The sequence below is a fragment of the Lissotriton helveticus genome, chromosome 10, assembly GCF_964261635.1.
Source record: "Lissotriton helveticus chromosome 10, aLisHel1.1, whole genome shotgun sequence".
Lineage (NCBI taxonomy): Eukaryota > Metazoa > Chordata > Amphibia > Caudata > Salamandridae > Lissotriton > Lissotriton helveticus.
Genome location: NC_136071.1, coordinates 892,067,885 through 892,088,261, shown reverse-complemented (window position 1 = coordinate 892,088,261; position 20,377 = coordinate 892,067,885). Strand labels below are relative to the sequence as shown.

Genomic DNA, 20,377 nt, shown 5'->3' with positions numbered 1-20,377 from the left:
TTGCTATGGATAACTGACAATACTGGATATCTTAGGCTGATTTTTCATAAACGCTTCTCTTCTCCTATCAAGGTTCAATGTACATGCTTTCGGAGGGGCACTCCAGGAACAGTCAGGGAGGCACAGTAAAACACAGCTATTATTATCCGAAACTTATATCACCCACGTCTTTCCTCTCATTGGGCCTGATTCGCAAAGGGCCACCGCACTCCTGGTGGACGCCCCGCAGTCGTGGGGGAGTCTCCGCACTGGGGCAGAATGTCCACAATGAGGATTCTCGTTGTTTAGATCCGCCCAGAGTGCGGATACTCCCCCACAACGACGGGGCACCAACCACCAGTGCGGAGGCCCTTTGTGAATCAGGCCCAAAGTTTACAATGCATAACACTGATTAATTAAATGGACTAGGGATCTCACAAAGCTCATGTGACCTACTGCAACTGAATAGAAAAGTGAGATTTCAGCCAAGTCAATGGCTCAGATCCACTGAAATCGCACCAGAAAAAAATACATGAGAAAAACATTTTTGGCTGCACCTAGCAGTGGATTATATCAAACCTTCCTTGGAACTCTACAAAAGACTAGAACCACAATTTTCTCTTTGGAGGCAAACCCCTTGCACTGGCCACTGAATCGGACCCAGCACAAACAGTACTAACAAGTGAAACAACAGCTACCCATTTCCCACCAAATCTAGTGAAAGGAGATATGAAGGGAGAGAGAACAAAACCTGGTAGACAACGTTGATAACTTTTCAAAGCAAGAAATCATATTTTGGGAACACTACTAGTGAGAGGTATCTTAATTTGGTCAGCTCATGACTAGACGTACTTGTTAAATTTTAGGTGAGGATCCCATTTGTATTAAGTAACTGATAAGTAATTACTGTGGCTATATTGAGCACCGAATATCACAGTGAATGTTCCTGCCTTGGAGAGGCTGAGAGCATGTTGGGGAGGAAAGAAATGGGTGCAATTGAAGTAGCGGATGTAGAAAAAGGAAGAATACTGATAAATGGAGGAGTTGAAGAGAAGAAGACGATTTGGTTATAATCAGAAGATGGTGTAAGACCACTTTGGAGAATGCCTTAGTACCTTACAAAGAGACATAGTAAAAATATCAGCTGACCCAGGAGTGAACTGTTGTGGATACCCATGCATAGAGGTGAGGACTAAGATATGAACCAAGAATTAGAGAAAGAGCAGTGTGACAGGTACAACGAGCCCATTTCCCTGACTAGACTAATAATGCTGAAAAGGGAAAGGGAGTTAAGTAATATTGTTTTGTTTGTAATATCAAATGTAGCTAAAACATCTATTAAAATGAGTACATATCTCTCTGACAGGAACCTTGCTGCTGAGTAACCTGAAGTCTTGTTTTCAATGTCCATCCCTTCCAGAAGATAGCCTGAAAACACAAGTTTTCAACATTCCCCTGTTCATTCCGATTCTCCCAATGTCCAAAGCCATTTTTCGTTCAGAAATGAGGGTGAGTCGTTAGGACTGTGGCAGGGCAGTGCCCGACTAGGATAACTGAAGATTACAGATATGATCTAATTATTACTCCTCTTGCCCCTTGTTTGTCAACACAAGTGCTACCACTAGCAAAACACTGAAAGATCAGCTCACAGAACCAGAATCTGCTGCTGCAGAATTTGAATTTGTGTAAAATAGAAATACCTATATTTACTTTCTGACGGTTGTAGAACCCTCAATAGCAAAGTGTCACGTTTGACACCATCTATCAATAATGTCAACCAACCTTACCATTTTATAAAGAGGAGCTTGGACAGCAGCTTTGCATGACAATTCATCCTGAGAAACTTGTTTGTCTCTCACTGTGAGTGATTCCCATAATACGAACGATGCTTCTAAAATGATTGAGGTGCTAATCAATCTCGCCAATGTAAAGGTAAAGGTAGAAGCCTTCTAATGATGTGTTATGTCAAAATTGCAAATACACTCAATGTCATCTGTAAACCTTCAGTTCTTCCAAAATATCTCAACAACACTCTGTGCACAGCCAATAAAGGCAATCTTTTCTCTTTAACAACTATAACAAAGAACAATTGTTCCCTAGCATTGATACTGATTTTGGCAATGAAAACCCAGTTTTTATGTTCAAGAATTCGAGTCTCAAAATGGTAACCTTGGAGGGCTGCTGGAACTAGAGGGCGATCTTAGGTGGCTTTATCAGTCTACCTGGTTATTGTTCATTCATAATACCCTTAAAATCTGAAAAATAAGGTGTTTCCTCTAAGAGACCCACCTCCACCCGAGTGTTCCTCAAACACATTTAGCAATACACGCTAAAGACTTAACATTGAAACCGATCACTTCACAGCCAGGGGGCATCTCACAGGGAAAGCCAGGAAGGGTTCCACAGCGGTATACAGCGCCAAGATACCTTTCAGATGATAGTGCGCTTTACAAGTATACACACATTTACATTTACATGTACATCCCTTAAGAACTGCAGAATCACCAATTTGCAGGAGTACATTTACCCCTAGTGACACAACATTTGAAAAAAAGAAAATTGTTTATTGTAGGCCCAGAAGATAGTAGCCTATAACGTGCCTGGACCTCCTAAGCTAGCTCTCTAGACAAACTTGAGTCTTGAAATACATAAAACAGGTTTTTTGTTAGCATCAGCCACATCACACCTGACCCCCACAACATGGGATTCGGGAACCCTGTGATTTTGTGAACTTTACCTTCCTGCTGATTACAGAGTAGATTCACCCTTTGCAACAGAATTATTGAAGCCACATTCTACTAAGCTGTTATTGCACCCCAAAAGATGGATGATGTTTGGCTGTGAAGGATACTTCAACAACTAATGCTGATGCTCTCACTCCATCATGCACTAGGTTGGGCATGAACTAGGGCAGTTTTTTCCATATTCACACAGAGTGCTCAGAATGATACCAAACGATCTTCCAGTATTTTGAATAGTGGCATAAAATAATATAGAAGAGAATACGTGACATAGGCTGCAGATGTATTTACATGTAATGGCTAGCATAACATTTACTTTCAGTTGTTTCATCACTTCTATTTTGTGGACACGGCATCTTCTGCAAGCCTTTGATGGTCTGGACTGGACAGCAATGAATGAACTTCCTGTACCTCTGTCCCCTCCTTTCTCAGTAAGGAATGCAGCATTTACACATATTACGTATATTAATTATATTTTTGCTGCTTTTCTCAATTCCCTTAGGGATCCCTCTTTTACCAGCTCAAGAAGAGGAAGCCTGCACTTTGAGACTGTTGGAACTGGTGTAGGAGAGGCTCCTTAGATGGGTCTGATAGCCCTGAACGAGAATTTTGCTGCTGAAATATGCCTTCAACTGCAGCATTTGATTTTTTTAAATGTATTTCCCCTTTGGTATTGCCGTAACTCCTCCTTGACCTGGGAGCGGGTGATGCTATGTTATCCTCTGATAAAGAATATGATGCTCTGGGTTTTCAAGTTTCTCAATTTGTTTCTTACCCTTCTCTGGACAAGAATTATTCATTGGCAATCGCCATGATCCTGCTTTCCAACATATCAGGATGCCTTGGCATTGACTCCTCATGTAATGTGTGGCCAAGGGTAATTCAAGGAAGAGAAATATTTTCATGAAAAAAGAGGAATGCTGCTTTTTTTCATGCTTCCTCATCATAGTGCTCTTTAATCTTCGCAGAAAAAGTTACAATTGAAGGGTTGACCCAATGGTACTGGGACCTGGGTGTCAAGTGGTACATAGATAAGGGTCCCAGACTATGTAGCATTCGTATGTACAGAGAAATTCACAAAGTCAGACATATTACTCGTACCATGATTTTAAGAGAGATGTTATTTATTCACATCCTCGTTATCATACATTCTATGTATAATGCATATTCAATATTTACATATGTGCCCGTAAAAGAAAGGAAGAAGGGGGGGAGGGAAATTGGGAGAAGGTTTGTGAGTATCAAGGTAGTGAATTGACAGTTTATAGTAGTTGCATGTGATCAAACAACATTCAACTGGTTGAAATCACATGGGTGCAAAAAAATAATTTGTAACCTCATACATTGATAAACCTACGTTCGGTCCTATCCCATATGTTCTAACACAGTATTAATACATTGTTGAGAATGGGTAGGTTACAAAAAAGACAGTCGATGTTTCGACCCCTGTTTTGTGTAGGTTCGGTAGCATCTTACAGTGGGGTCTTCATCAGGACGTGGTGTGAAAACAAGGGGGCACCAAAAAGGGCTAGGATGGTAAGGATATTGAAGAGAAAGGGCCGTGAGGCTCCTCTTGTGGGTGAGCGTGGGGTAGTATCTCAACACAGCCCGCCAATGACAGTGTAGACGGATGATAATTGGTTGATCCACTGAACAGACAATCAACATGGTTCTCTAGTGGGTAAGAGTGAGGTGTCAGGTTCTACAGATAGGCTGAAACGTTGACCCAGGATACTTGGCGGACTGTGCACAAGAGCATGCATTGAATTCTAGTATCAGGAGCCAATGGAAAGCCTTAAGAGGGAGTTTGATGTGATTCTGCTTCGTGAGAGCGGGTTGTTAAAGAAACATATTGGGTGGGTGAGTTTGGGTACGAGTTAACTACTATATAGCATTCATAAATGTGCAGGTGTAAACTTGTTTGTCACAACACTAACAAGTGTTTCTTCTTGCCCATAGCTATGTACAGAGGAATCTGTGTTTGCGTGTTACTTGCTGTGCTCTCCATGAGCTCTTCGGGGCAGCAGACAGCAAGGTCTAATTATGAGGAGCAAGTGGCAGCTGAAATTGAAAAAAGCCTGACAGACCACCACCGGCCCGTCCGCATGCCCTCCTCTTCCGGTCAGCTGAAACCCTTTCAGAGAATGGACAGAAGCATTGACCAAAAGCCCAACGTTCAGGCTTTAATGGCCAAATATCTGCAGCAGAGGAAAGGTAAAACATAACTCCTTGTGTACAGAGCATGAATTACTATCAGCATCTAAGATCTTCTATCTCTGTTGACTATACTTATTTTTTCAACCTGATATTTATTTTGCAATACTGAATCCAAACCATTGTAATCCGAGATGACAATATTGTGCAATGTCAAGTCCTGAATACACTCCCATGATTTCTAAGCCAAACAGAAGAGTGGTCTCTTAGAAAACACAGCGCCGAACTCAGTCATGCATCTTTTCCTGAAGAAGTAAAAGTCAGCTTCCAAATTCAACCCAAAACTTGCAAATTTGAAGAGAAAGGTACACAATCTAGAATAATGCCGGGTGTAAAAGCAAGCTGAAAGCAAATAAGATATGAAAGTAATAAGTGGGTGGCCAAGTAAGCTCAGTAAATTTGTTATTACATTGAATTCAGATGTCAAACTCAGCTAATGAGAAGTTTATGATTCATCAAATTATTGTGAACCATATAGCCCAAAAAGTGATCTAGAAATTAAATGGTGGAGTGTCCAAGAGGCGATAGGATGCACATGTCACCCCGATTCGATCTTAATGGGTTTTAGTGTACAAATATTCACAAACCATGTAATAAACAAGTCCACTTCTAATATTATCACAGAATTTGAATTGAGTTTACAGTAGCAAGAAACTGAAGTATAAACTAAAAAAAAATGTGAGTTAATGGAAGAGAGCTTCCTCAAAAACAAATTCCTTTAACAGTTGTGACAACACAGCAGCTTGGATGCATAAACCGACTTACCACTAAATGCAGACTCAATCTGGCCCTCATTCAGCAACAAAATTTCCACCCATGGGGTTACAGGAACGTGAACTAAATTGTTTTTTTTGTGTGGCCATTAATAACATTTGACTCTGCTCCGAAATAGCATCAAACTACTGCTAATAAAAAACAGGCAAGCTGTTTATTTTCAAAATGGCAAAGAGGGGCAACATGTATTGTGCTCTACAAAGCACTGATATAAATACCTATAGATTGATAAAACATGTTGGAAGAGATCAATTAACTTAAGAACATGTAAGACAAATTTAAGGGGCTCTTTAGACCGTTACAGATAGACCATTAGCCGTTGGGTAGGCAGTGGTCATGGCCTCCATGCACCAGTATGTGACTGATGCCTTATTTGGAAGTCCCCACTTGTTTGGGTTTGCAGATGAAAGCCAAGCACGCACCATGTTTGTTAGGTCCGTTCAGCATCAAGTTTTACTTCTCTGCAACAAATTCTCAAAGCATAAGCTTGTTTGAGTAACATAAAAATAAAACAATGATCCTGATGCAGAGGGGGGTATTTCTCTTTGTGTCAGAGTCATTGATTGTTTTCCCTACCTGGGTCCACCTTGCCTCATATGACAGACCAGGGCAGAGAATATTAGCAGCGGTAGCCATTCTCTAAATGTGTCAGGCTGAACTTTTGTGAACTTGTGAAATGTACGACATATGGGGGTTAAGATATGGACCTATAAAATATTTCATCCACTATATCAACTACCACTAGAGTAAGCAACAGTAAATATATACTTAGCTATAGACCTTAAAATGATTACTTTGGGAAACATGATTTTAGGACTATAACTTTTTAGGGAGAAGTTAGGAGGGGGGAGGATTTAGGGAAGAGTAAGGCGGGGTTAAGGGATGGAGGGATGTGTATCTACCTACAAAAGAGTAAGCTCATTGCTATTCACCAATTGCCATTCTAAAGTTTCGACCTTCAAATAGAGACCCAGAATGGTTGTAAATTACTCCAGCTCAAGGCTGAAATAAGTCCAGCACCACACAGGACCAACCACTAGTACTTCAACAGCCTGCCACAGTAATAGAGGTAGGGACTTAAAATAAAACCCCAAAGGAAATCATCTTAACTTAAATTAAGTAACATAAAATAGTTAAACATATCACTAAACCTAATTTAATGTTAAAAATATATTTAAAAAGTAAATATTTTTAATTTAATATATAATATTTGCATTTAAAAATTACTCCTTAAACCTGAGATATGTGGCTATTTGATTTTCAAAGTACGCTCAAAACATTGTTCTTAAGTTTAAATTAAAAAATAAATTCACAACTAAAGTAAAAATATATATATATATGCATTAATAAGTATTACAAGTTCTGCATACAGTTAGTTAAAAATAATGTAATTTTATTTTAATAACATTTATTGCTACATTATTTTTTTTAGTAAAAAAGATTATTAAAATATTTATAATTACATTGCTTTTATAAAATATTTTACATAAGGTTGTATTCATTTATATGTGTTTGTTATTTACATTATTTAATTTATTAAACAAAATTCTATAGGGCTCATATTTAAGTATCTGATCTTATTTTTTCTGTGTGAACGTGTTGCAGTACCAGTGGTTGGAAATGTGTGGTGCTGGACTTACTACTGTTTTCCCCTTTAGCAGTAACTTACCCTCATACATTTGGCCCCATAACCCTTTTCAGGGGGTAGAGGCATGTAAGTCTACCCTTTTGAGTAGCTTTACACTCAGATTTTATGACTAGCCAAAAGTAGTAACAGTAATGTTACACCATTAAGTTGCTCACAAGTGTAACTTACATTTGTAAATAGTCATTACCATATTTAGTTTGCTTTTATCATATAAAGTATTCTTCATTTCCTTCAATGGGAAGCTAAGCTAAAGGGGAGCGGTTTACACATTCAACCAATAAAGAAATCAGATTGTATGAGGGAGCTTCACAGCAATCATTACTTGGATTCCAAGTATACAGTGCTTGATCGGTACATTCTGCAAACTTGCTGAAAGTGACATTCAGAATTTTCAGGAAAGCCCAAAAAGAGGCTATACATATTCAGTTATGCATTCGATGCCTTCAGATATTTTGCCAATAACCTTCAGAAAAATTGAACATGCACCAATCGGAAAGTACTCAAAGTTTGCCCTTTGCCGCGTAAGTGAAGTATTAAAAATACTGCTGTGCATGCTTAACTCTATCATGTTCTTGCTAGTAACAAAAACTGTTTAGGAGCAGTACCAAGAGCCTACTTGTTGACACTAGTCACACTATGGGAAAGTTCATTTAGCATAACATCATATATCTTAAAATACCAGAACAACATATCATAACACAGGTAATAATGTCAAACCTCAAATACGGTCAGCAATTTTCTAAGTACAAAAATTGTTGAGCTAAACTCTACAAAAAAAATCAATAATACCATAGAAAACATTACTGCAGCACTAGCCGACCTCAAAACAAATGTAATAGATTATAGCAAATCTAATATATGGGATAAAGTAACCCATGCCATACATTACAAAGATATTGGGAGTCACCAAAGAGTTTACGAGGTGGGAGGCCAAATTCCTTTATAAAGTCACGGAATTTAGAGATGGCTTGCAATATCCTTTTAATGTACAGAAGAGTGTATTTTATTCCTAATAATACATGGCCACATCATCTCCCTTTCCACAAACCCATTAAATCATTGGTGTCTTGCTTTCGTTTTCATTCAAGACATGAATAATAAAAGCAGGATCTGTATTGTGAAATTACACATGCCAAAAAGTAGTTGGTATTTTTGCAAGTAGATATTAGAATGCTTTTTATATAAATCAGACTAAAACATGTATCTCAGAATGTGTAGAAACATGCAGAGTGATTGTGGCTTTCGTTTAATGACCTACAGCATGCAAAAAGTTATCCTGATACCATAAAAATCTCCTTTTTGAGGAACACTGATGTTTTAGAAAAACAGATCAGAACCAGAAAAGGCTAGTTTTCTTGTTTACACTTGAGCTTTAATTATGCTTTGTGGTCTGCCTTTCAACGTTTCTACTGTGGCTCTGATAGCAGGCATTGTAACATGAGAACTAAACAGTACTTAATATAGTTAAGCAGCTATGCCATTTCTTTAATACAGATGACCAAAGATGTCAGAATCCTTCTATAATAAGGATATTGGAGACAGATTTTTAAGCACATATTACTGGCTCGTTTGTATTATAAAATGTTTGCAGCCCTCTTTTTTTTTAAAGCTCACAAGGCTCAATATCTCTTTCAATCTTTAACAACTTTGAAACCCTAACAGTAAAATTCATCACCACACATAAATACATTGAGGTGTTCCCTGTTCCTGCCTATCTTCTTTCTTAAAGAGCAGACTGATAAGATATCTTTAGGATGCTTTTAAGGGTGTTTAGACAGAATATCGAAACGAAAATATTGTGGGACAAAATATTGTGTCAAGAATATCTAGGACAAAAATATTGTGAAGGTGAGTTTCTATAGGTAAGTAAAGTTTTATTATATATATATATATATATATTACTCCACATAAATGTACTATTACAATATATATACCTTCAAGGTATGCAGATGTGGAGTTCAGATTAGTAAATCTATACTTACCTATCTGCACTTACCTTCTTGATATTGTGGTCCTCAATGTGTTTTCGACTATATTCTGGCCACACAATGTTTTTGGTTTCGATATTCTGTTGGTGATCCGCTTTCAAGAGGCTATCAATGGGCATGAGTCGTACACATATATAATAATTAAAATTACATGAAATCAACTAAAAAACAACCATAGTAATTGTGTTACTCATAGCAGCCACAGTACTTAAATCACTAATAGAAACGCCTCTAGTAATAAAGCTATGTATTGTAGCACTGTGGCTTCCACCCATTAAATCCCACTGGGGTTTTTCCTTTTTTATGGCACAATTTTAGACCTTTACTCTTTGCGAGTCTCATCAACTGAGTCTCACTCACGTTAAATTTGTGGAACTGGACTGGCAGTGATGACCACTAGTGTCTGCCGTTTAAGGTAAGGCTACTGCTGCACAGCTAGCCTAAGAGAATCTGGACTGGTTACGTGCCAACACGTGAGCACAGATGTGCCCACATGCCTGTTGTAGAGGGGACCCTTCAGGGAATGGTGCCGGCCTGGTGTAGATCTTATAATGCAAGTAAGCATTCATAGTGTAGGTCTGTAGTGGTTTCTGGAAAGCCTTTGTGCTCACAGCATTATATCTTATGCTCAAAATGTGTGCCCCCACAGTTTCACCATATTTAGGCCTAGACATACCGGTCAGCTTTCAACTTTATAGTTATCATGTATATGGAGTGCAGATCCACTGTCACTTTTGTGATAGATGTACTCCTTATAGTACTTTGAGAATTTTCCATATTTCCCTGACTCAGACGTTGTCATATTCTAGGCCTGTGTCCCCCCTAATGGGCAAGTTAATTAGTCTGCTGGCCAGCAGGATGATCAAAGGCCTCTTTACACAATAGAGCCATTAACAGTGTTTGGCCCAGTTTCTCAGAAAGGGAGGGGTGGGGAGGAACTCTGCATGTGCATCTGACTTGAGCAAGCCACCCAAGCCCACAGAAACAAAGGTCAAAAAGTTTGAAGTTTAATTGGGAAGGGATCTGTCAGCTGTGTCAGTTGTGGATGGAGGGGAGGCCTTTTTACAGACCACTTGAACTCGCAATCTCTAAATGTCCAAGAAGGATGTGCCAGAGGGTTGTGGCAGGGTTGGAGAAATTATGTGACACCCTTGGGCATAGATGTCTACCCCACAGAACCATCCACCCACACTTAAAATCCCCTGCACAAGGGAGAAACACTTAAAAAGACACTGGATCTGGTAGCGATGACCGTAAAAGAATGCCCAGCTCGAAGGAGGAGCCACCAGGCCCCACTGAGAAAATGGACAGATGGACCTTAACTCCAACTGGCACCGGGACTGGGATGTATCTCCCCAGATCCAGTGCTGTTGGCCCTTTGTGCCCCCTGAGTAATAGTTGAGAGAATGGGCCTGCTGGAGGACCCTGGATGGTTCTCCCGTGACATCTGTGAACTGACCTTTGACTCCACTGACACAAAGAGGCCCTTCAAGCAGCCATGAAACTGTAGGGACTGAGAAGTGCAACCCAGGGGGTGTTCAGCTGTTTGCCTGTGGAGGGGCTGTGGAAGATACTCCCAAACAGGAGAGGGCATCAGGAGACCAGGCAAAAGACAGGTCTGGCACAGGAGCAGCAAAACTAAGCTCACCAACAAGAATACCATTTGGAGGCCAGAAGACCTCCTGGCCTCCTGCTCCTGGAGGCTAGATCTCACCATAAGGAGCAAATTGCACACAAATGAAGGAAATTGGTCCTGTAGGGCAGGAGAAACAAGTATCTGCTGCGCATTCTCCCAGGTGGGGAGGGCAAAGAGAGAAATGAAGCAAGTAGCACTCCACTGCAAATATTTGATTTGCACCCTGGCAAGGCTAAGCCCCCGGGGGTCAGCGCAATGTCATTTTTTACTTTTAAATAGGATGGGGGCAGTCATGGAGCTCCCTTCCCATACACTGTGGTCCAACACAAGTGAAACTGTACCAGAGGACCATCCTCCCGCGGCAACAGGAGACACCAAGATGAGCACTACCGCTCTATGACCTCCTGACTGTGCCGCCTCCCACTCCCCTTGTCTGGGTGAAGCTGAGAGGTGCAGCCCTGAACCAACCCACCTGTGGTCAGCACGCAATGGAGAAAGAATGCAACAGCACAGGGTGGACTGAGACGGGAGACAGCTGGGCAGAACGGAGGTGGGTTCCCAGTGATGCCCCAACAAAATGGCAGCACCTGGTTGCCTAGCGGAAATTTGTACCCGGTATTTTTTATTTTTTTAAAAAGTGTGCTGCAAGTCTGAAAAAAGCATTTCTGAAAGAGCAGAGAAGCCACTCATTTCAATCTCAAGTACCAGCTGAAAGAGCCTCCTAAAACCCCAGAGAAGGCCTTAGAATTTTCAAATTCCTTTATTGTGGTGCCCCAGAAATGACAGAAGCACAACCAATGTTTAATGAAATATTTTGGGTGCATCCAGGAGTGCAGAAGCCCTCTCTAGAGTCCCACAAACGCTTTGTCAAAAGGTGCCCTTTGTTTCTTTGGTTGGGTTCATTTTAAGTGCTCCCTGAGCCTGTACTTTTGTACTTGGCCTCTGGAGTGTAGGGATTCCTGTTGGTTGGTTCAAAAGTTCTCAAGCTGCTGTAACAGCATAGAAAAGGTACAATACGACTTTAGGATGTGTTATTGAACACAATGCTGTATTGACAATGCCAAGTTTTATACTAGAATAAATAATAGTTAGTGTTGGTACTATCCTCATTGATTTCAGTTGTTGCAATGGTAGATTATAATGTTTTCTTTTTTAGTAATGTGATGACACCCTGACAAAGTCAGTATACCTACCTTATTCATATTGACACCTCCTTATATTGTCATATATATCTAGTATAGGTGGGGGAATGGTGCTTATGGGTTCAGGGCTAGCTAGGGGTCTGAACTCTTCTGAGATTACTGCCAAATGCTTTCTATCTACCTGATTGTATATATTTACAATTAATTCATGGCATTTGGTATTGTGTGTGTATGATAGACGTAGTTTTCCATTTTATGAGAAAAAGAACTGACTGGATAATTATTTATTGAGAGTTGTTATTGTTCACCAACAAGCTGGGGTTACTAGCTCAAGCCACCTCCCCTAAGAAGGCCTTGAACTGCTCTGCTTCACTACCCTGAGAGAGTCATGTGCTACAACAGAGCACTTATTTCCCAGTAAAGATGGAGTTGCAGACTTTTCAATTTTGAGGGACTCACATCCTTCTCACCTACTAACCCACTTTTTACACTTATATAAAAGAGCTGTCACACCTCATCCAATATATAAACACCTCTTTGTTGTCAAACCACTAAACACTAACCCTATAATGGTTATATTGTGTACTACATATTGTTCACAAAAATATTGTCAATTGGATGTAAGTTTTCTATTATTAGCTCTACTGGCTGATATTTATATGAACAATATTGTAGACACAATATTTTTGTCAGACTTTTTTGTCCACAATATTGTGGTACAATAACATAACAATAAGATCACTTCGAGCAAGGTAGCACACCACAAGACAAACAGAGCAGTGGTAGGCTTATCTAAGAGTCTGCACATACAAATATTGAATGTTAGATATCAATGTTAGTTAACAGACCTGTGGCCCTAGTCTACATAGGTAGTGGTGGTTGTTGGAGCAGATGTGAGTAGGGTTTAAGCTAAGACTGTCCCATTGATTATCACACAATGTAGCCTTCGTGGAAAAAACGGAGACAGTCATCAGTCTTATTCATTTAGTCATCGGTTTTTGTACTGCTTAAGATCCGATGATAACTTCTGCGAAGTGTAGCGTTATAATAGTGAGGCAACCATACTTTCTCAAGAAGTCCAATTGTAATGTGCTAGTTTAATACTTTGAATCTCTTGATGTGTTCAATAAGGAATGGTGAGTTACCAGAATACCGTGGCCAAAATATTGAAGACCCAAATATTGAGGTGGTAAATGCATATAGGTAAAGATAGATTTAAAATTCCTAACTCCACATCTACTCACATTGACAGTACGTATATCATCATGGTAGGTAAATGTGGAGTTTAGTATACTAAACCCATACCAACGCAAATATATATACATCTTGATATTTTGATCTTCAGTTTTTTGGCTATTATATTCTGGTATCTAGATATTTTCTACTCAATATTCATAACTTCAATCTCTTGGCTATGGCTCCTACCAAGCAATTCCATATTTCAACCTTGATGCATAGTGAAGGAACCCTCTTAACTAAGGAATTGTGTACATACTCATTGTCCCAGCGTTAAGATGATAGGGTTGCATACCTGGAGGAGTGAACTCACACTCCATGGATAAGACACTCAAATAGTTTAATTTTTCCATTTGTCTGTCAGAAGCCACATTAGATTGCATGGGAGTAATGATATTTAATACCCTTGTGTACTTTGTCTGTCCATGGACAGGACTGAGTGTTTCATGGAGCAATTTATACCTATGAGGGAAACTGACCCCCACTTGTACCCAGTGTGTTGATTGAGCCTACACCTTTTACCTTCAGGGGATTACATGTCGGAATATCATATAAAAATATTGTTCACAACAATATTGTACTACAGGTGTAGATTTTCTATTACTAATTCAAAGGGGGCAACATTTAGAGCCAGAAGTACTTCAGACAGTATTCTGACTACAATATTCTGGTGCAATATCCCATTCTGGAATGTTTCTTACAGATAAGGCTTATGAGGGTATGTAGTAAAAAGATCACAAACTGTAACTTTCCACAGCTCATTTGACGGATTCCTTAATTTAGTTTACTGAGAGATTGCGTTCAACTTAGTTTCTGCATTTTAAGAATGGGACCAAAGATCTACTATGCACTTGACTTTGTTGCTATGTTATCAAGAGCTGAGGGGATAGGGATATGTTAACTAACATGGATAAGCAACCTGTTAAATATGTATTTGTTTTTTGTTCGTAGCTGTTGCCATTGACTGTACCCTTTTGCCTAACAGTTGATGCCCTATACATCATTAGTATTAATAAATACATTTTATGAAGAGAAAAAAGTGCAGTCACTGCATCGACTGAGATTTGAGGGACTATTTGAATGGGATTCTGGGTTCTGAACATTTGACTTTATTCTCAAAGAATTATTTTTGAGTAGGTGTGACTTACTCTTGTAGTAATCCTTGCTTGCTCATGAATTTCAAAAGTAAGCCAGAATTACTCCTGTTATATTTATACATCCCAAAATTACGACGAGATGTTGACCAGTATCAAATATAATTGAATTATTTTAGATTCACCCTAACTAAACTTCCCAGAATTTGGTGATTTATTATCCAGTTTCCTCTCAAATAAAAAAGACCTGGAGTAGAGATAATGCACCAGTCAAGCTAACTTATTTGATATCCTAATGTTTTCCTGAGGTAGTAATTTTCCCAAGATTTGCATGGCTAAACCTTTTATCAGCAATAAAAACAAATAGATTAAACACCTTTCTTCTACCACCGTGTAATTTATTATATTTAATTAAGATGAAATACAAATTTATGGGTGGTTGCATTTATTTAAAATTTTTCTTCCTCTTTTAAAAATGTATAACAATTTAATGACGAGACGACCCAGGGCATTGCATTAATGAAAACCATAAAGTAGAAAGAACATACCAGCTATTTATGCCCATGCCCCAATACACATGTATACATACACACGTGTCCCTCACTGTATTTGAGGTTTGAAAAAAGTCTATGCCCCTCACTTTTGTGTGGACGTTTTAGCTAATAATCTAATCAACGGAATGCCATACAATGAAACTACCTACAATCATAAAAATAATACTTTTCCATTCTTATGATTTATGCTAAATTAGCTTTATATATTAATGTGCACAAAGGATAGGGGTGCGTCTTGATGTAAAAAGTTGGAGCAGTGGAATTCTGTACTTCAAGACCAGTAGTGATCCTAGGTTCTGGGTGGACTGTTTCCTGAAACCAGAGACTTTCTTGGAGGACAAAAACAGGTGCAGTAGGGCACATGGTCCATGGTTGAAACTCCAGCAGACACCATTAACAAAGGATCTGATTTCTATCAGTATTGGAGCAAAAGATTTCCTAAAAACCATTTTACAGGGATAATTGTACAATAAGTCTGAAACGTTAGTGAAATGCCTTACTAGAGTTTCTTGAAATTCAAACTTGGACTTGATGTAACGTTTGGCAGAGAGGTTACAGACGGATTTCCCACCCACCTTATTTGGAAGTGTATTAACCCTATGGCACTTGTAATAAACAGGACTGGATATCTGTCATGTTTGTGGTGGAATGCTTTCCCCCTAAAAACTCAAAATTAGGGCCATAGTCTTCAACCAAGAAGTTACTAATGGCTGTCTTGACCTCAAATGTTTATTGGCATTGGAATTCAAAGCATGTCTGCCTAAAGACAAATAGGGGGCCTCTTGATACATGCTACAAACGTTTCTCACTGCTAGCCCTCTGTCACAGAGAAGGGCACAATGTGGGCTTGATTTACAAAGATTTTTCTAGGAGTGGGATTAATTTACTTTTGCAGTACTCCTATTTTACAACTGAATTCCAAGAGTAAACCAGGAGTAATCCTGATTTACAAAAGGAGTTTTGATGTATCCCAGGACTAATCAAAGAGTACGTCAAAGCAAATTCTTTGTGAATTGGGCCCAGAGTGTGTTATTTAACAAATTCTGGGACATATTTACAAGGGGATATCGCCACCAGAACATCATTTTTAGCGATGTTCTGGTGGCAATATGCCCCTCTCCATATTTACAAAGCAGCATTAAGCCACTTTTTGCGGCTTAATACCTCCTTGTAAATAATGCCCCTTTATATGCATCACTTAGCATGAAAAGGGCATGCAATGGCTGTTGCTGTGGGCATTCCACCACAACACCCATTATTTGTGATACTGCCCCAGATTTGCAAGGAGGTGTGAATCTGAGGCAGTGCCAAAAACTAACGCCATGCAGGAGCAGGCGTTAGAATGGTGAAACAAGGAGAAATACTTTTATTTCTCCTCTTTCTATTTGTGCTGCATTTTGCAACACGCATAGAAAGAGTAAAATGCCATGAATGATTGTTTATGTGTAGGAAGGTGTCCCTTACAGCACATAAACACTCATTAAATAATGGCGATTTGCTACAGAAGTAAAACATCACCATTAGTGATTGTTTATGCGCAGGAAGAGACACCAGCCTGCACTTAAACAATAATTCCCTGTAACACAGGCACCGTTGCACTATAGTGCTAGGGTGCTTGCATTGGTGCAATGCATTTAAATATACCACCAGTGCCAGGGAAAACACAGGGGTGCACTGTATACTTGTGAAAACTGCGCATCCCTGCATTTTGAAAATGCTGACGCGTGGTGCTACCAAATTTGGCACAGCTCCGCACTCTGACAGTATCTCGTAAATATGACCCTATGTTTTTTTGGGAAATGGCTCTGGAGGTGAATTGAGACATTGTAATCCCTCCATCATCACATAAACATTAGGGAAGACTCATTAAACCAAGATGTCTAACGTAAAACTTTTCCACTAGTCTGGGGCTTGATTTAATTCCTAATCCAAGAGATAAACATGTTGTTTGACATAAACTTGGGGGAACTATTTTTGGAGCAAAGCATTCATGAATACAGGGATATGTCACTGCAGTGTGTTGTGAAGAGATCTCATCGCAAGTCAACAACGTATTCAGGGTAGAGGATTAGGGTAGACTTTGGGGAGACAAGCGTGATGTGGATGCAGTAATTTGAGAGGTTAGCATAATGTAAGCATTTATCCAGACTGTCTGACAATCAATGAGAAATATAAGTTACAGGTCAACATGCAACAGAAGTGTGACCATGATTATTTCTGAAACCGTAGGTAATGATAACCCATGTGCCATGGACACTGTGTGCTGGAATACGAGAGGCATCTAGAAAGGGAGTCTCATTAGCAATGTGGCCATCAGAGGGTTGGAAGTATAGATATCAATATTTGGCTGGTTTGCACCTATGATGTCATTTAAGGTCTCAAGATGGTACATGGCGAGTACCGCGGCCACTGTCATGTTGTGTGACTTTTATCTGGTGCCGAGTCCATGGCTGCATAATATCAGCTTGGAGTATAAAGGGTGCCTAATTGGACTCGTTCTGCTCCAAATTCACATTTCCTCTGAATCCACAGCTTTATTTTTCATTGTAGTGCACTTTTAAGTAGCTTCACCAGGACGTCTAGTGCACTAAAAAACGTCCAATTAAATAAATAAAATATTCAGCAGCAGCCGTCATGTTTTTTGGGGGGAATTTTATATGGCGGGAACTCGACCCGAAGGCATCAGAGCGCTTTACATGAGCACCAGCTGTGTTACAGACAGATACATTTATTTTGTAGGCACAGGTAGAGTAAGTCATTTGCCTAGAATCATAGCATGTTGAGCGTCCCTGCCAAGACTCGAACACCGTTCTCCAGTTTCATGGTCGACCACTCTTGCCGTTAGGCCTCATCCTCATATGATATGTGTATTGGTGGTGATACTGCCAATAAAAGACATATGACTCCTATTATTTGCAAACATCTTTAGGGTGCGTGGATGGATTCCTAACTATTGTGCCTGTTTCACAGACTTCTTGGGTGACTGGAAATATGTCAACATACACTGCATGTTATTTGTGCACAGGTGTGCGCTAGGTTGTTGTTAGGATATGTTTGCAGTGTTAGTTGTTTGTGCTTGGTTTGTTTAAATTGGAGACTGATAAACCCATTCATTTGTTATCATCTGCTTGGGATGAAGGAGACTAACAGGGGTAACTTATTGTACTCATGTTGTTTCTAGCAATGAAAGTCATCACACTGTGTGAAGGACTGCACCATTCTACACCTATTAAGGCTTGTTTGCTTCCCTTATGGTTTTCTTATAGTGGATGTGAAGCTCCCTTGTGGTGTATCACTTGTGTTTGTGTGCTCTTCAAGGAAGTACCAGTCTCTGCTTGAATGGAGTGAATCCAAGTGGACCATCAGCACGCATAATGCAAGATAAGTAATCCCCTCTCACCAAACCATGGGGACAGGCAGCTAGTGGAAACAGATTAAGGACGGAGTGGCACAGGCCTTTAACCTGTACTCCTGGAAGATAATCTACCAATCCCCTCAAGAAATATCAATATAACATAACATAATATATGCATAACATAATATTAGTCTCACATAACAGCGGTCATTCAGTTACCTATAAGTGTATGTTTGTGATTGTGCTTATGCATGTTATGCATCGACACTTTGTACTAGATAACGGTATTATCCGTGAGGTCACATTACATGTCACTCAAGATAATGGTTCCAAGCATCAGAAGTTACTCTCCTATGGGGATGACTCTGGAACATGCACATCAGAGGTCACATTGGAGCTCCACATCTATTTGTTTGTTGGCCTGGAATGCACAATAACCCAGAGCCCTGTCTTGAAACAACAATGCTCTGGCTTAATTAGGTTTTGCTGCCCGGTCTGTTCTCCTCCCGGATATGCCCAGAAACATCTCAAGGGGAGGCTTTCCTGTTTGAAACCGTGGGGCCATTGTGCTGTCCCTCACCTGCTCGCACTCCTCAACCCAGCGACCCTCTGTCCCCGCCATCGCCGAAGCTGCCAGGACACCGCAGCGCGGCCGCCGGGGCAGGGAACTACATTCCCCAGGATCCTTAGCGGCTGGACGCCGCCTCCAGTAACCAGGGAGCGCCCGGAGGCGCTTAAAAAGAAGGACTGCCCTCCGCGTCGCGGGAGCGCCTGGCTAAGCCCGGGCAAAGGGCGGGCCCTCAGAGGCCAGAGGAGGCCGGGACGGGCTACCCCACTGGATCTGTTCACTGGATGAGGTACTGAGATGCACTTTACGTTTACGTTTTGACTTGCCTAGTACTGCTTAGTGTTGTTACTGCAGGGGAACGTATATTAAATATGTCCGTTTGGGAGGAGCTTAACGCCTTGTGTGGTACCAAGTATGTACCGGATGCATCACCCCTCCCAAGCATTACAGTCGCTGCCAATAACTTTGACTATGTAAACGGCACTTCGCGGGACCCACCCTTACCCTTAAACAAAGACCTAAACGAGTCCATTGCTCTGTCTCGGGGTTCCAATAGTAAAAGGAAGCATGATGGGGCAAAGGCCAATGAGAACCCACCTAAAACCCAAAAGTTATACACCAGCCCCATTTCATCCCCCTTTAATCCAACCACACCTAAGGCGGTTATGGATGTGGACATAACAGACGACCCTGTACCAACCACCCAACTGACTTTGCTGGCGCAGCTCGAACAATTGTTTCTATCTGTTATTTCACCTTTGGTTACAAAACTTAATGACTTGGGGGACAGGCTGACTAGTATTGAGAAACAAATGAAAAGGAATTCTTCACCAACCAAGAAGCTGGTATTGCCCATCCACCCTAATCTTCCTATTACCCCGGTTAAGCTCAACTCAACCACTCGCAAGATTGTTCAAACCAACATACTTCCGCCTAATTCACCCACCGTAATAGGCCCCAAAGTGGCATTGAAACCATTGTTAACTAACTATACAGTGGCCAGAGCAGATCCAGCAAGAACGCCACACATTAACCTACCCCCTGATGCAGCCCCATACGTGACTGTCCTCTCTGGGGTTCCCCCACTTAGCCAGGGAAATCTTGAAACATACCAGGACCTGCTAAATAAGACTATTTCATGGCTACAGAATAAAAGACCTTTGCCACCTGATCTAGATGGTGGAATCTTGAGCGTCAGGAGGGTGGGGTGGATGGGCACGTTGCCCAAAAACATCTCTGGGGACCTGGTGTTAATTAAATTTAAGAATAAGAACACCACCCCATATCTACGATCTTACCAGCCCAAGGAAGGAGATTGCCCTATCTGCATTTGTGACTTGCATGACTTTTACCCAAGTACCCTATACTTTCCGTTACCCAGATTAATGACAAAGAAACGCTACCTCTGGGGTAGGGGACCCTGTGCATCTAGCGCCACTAACCACCTA

General features: G+C 40.5%; 1 protein-coding gene across 1 annotated transcript in view; it reads left to right on the top strand.

Moving 5' to 3' along the window:
* The window catches only part of CCK (cholecystokinin), a 50,658-nt gene that overhangs the window by 18,631 nt on the left and 11,650 nt on the right, over positions 1-20,377 (top strand). Inside the window, exon 2 of the mRNA XM_078664389.1 lies at positions 4,680-4,934. Within this exon, the coding sequence (XP_078520515.1) occupies positions 4,682-4,934 (253 nt within the window). The 5' untranslated portion in view covers positions 4,680-4,681. The remainder of the gene's footprint in view (positions 1-4,679; positions 4,935-20,377) is intronic.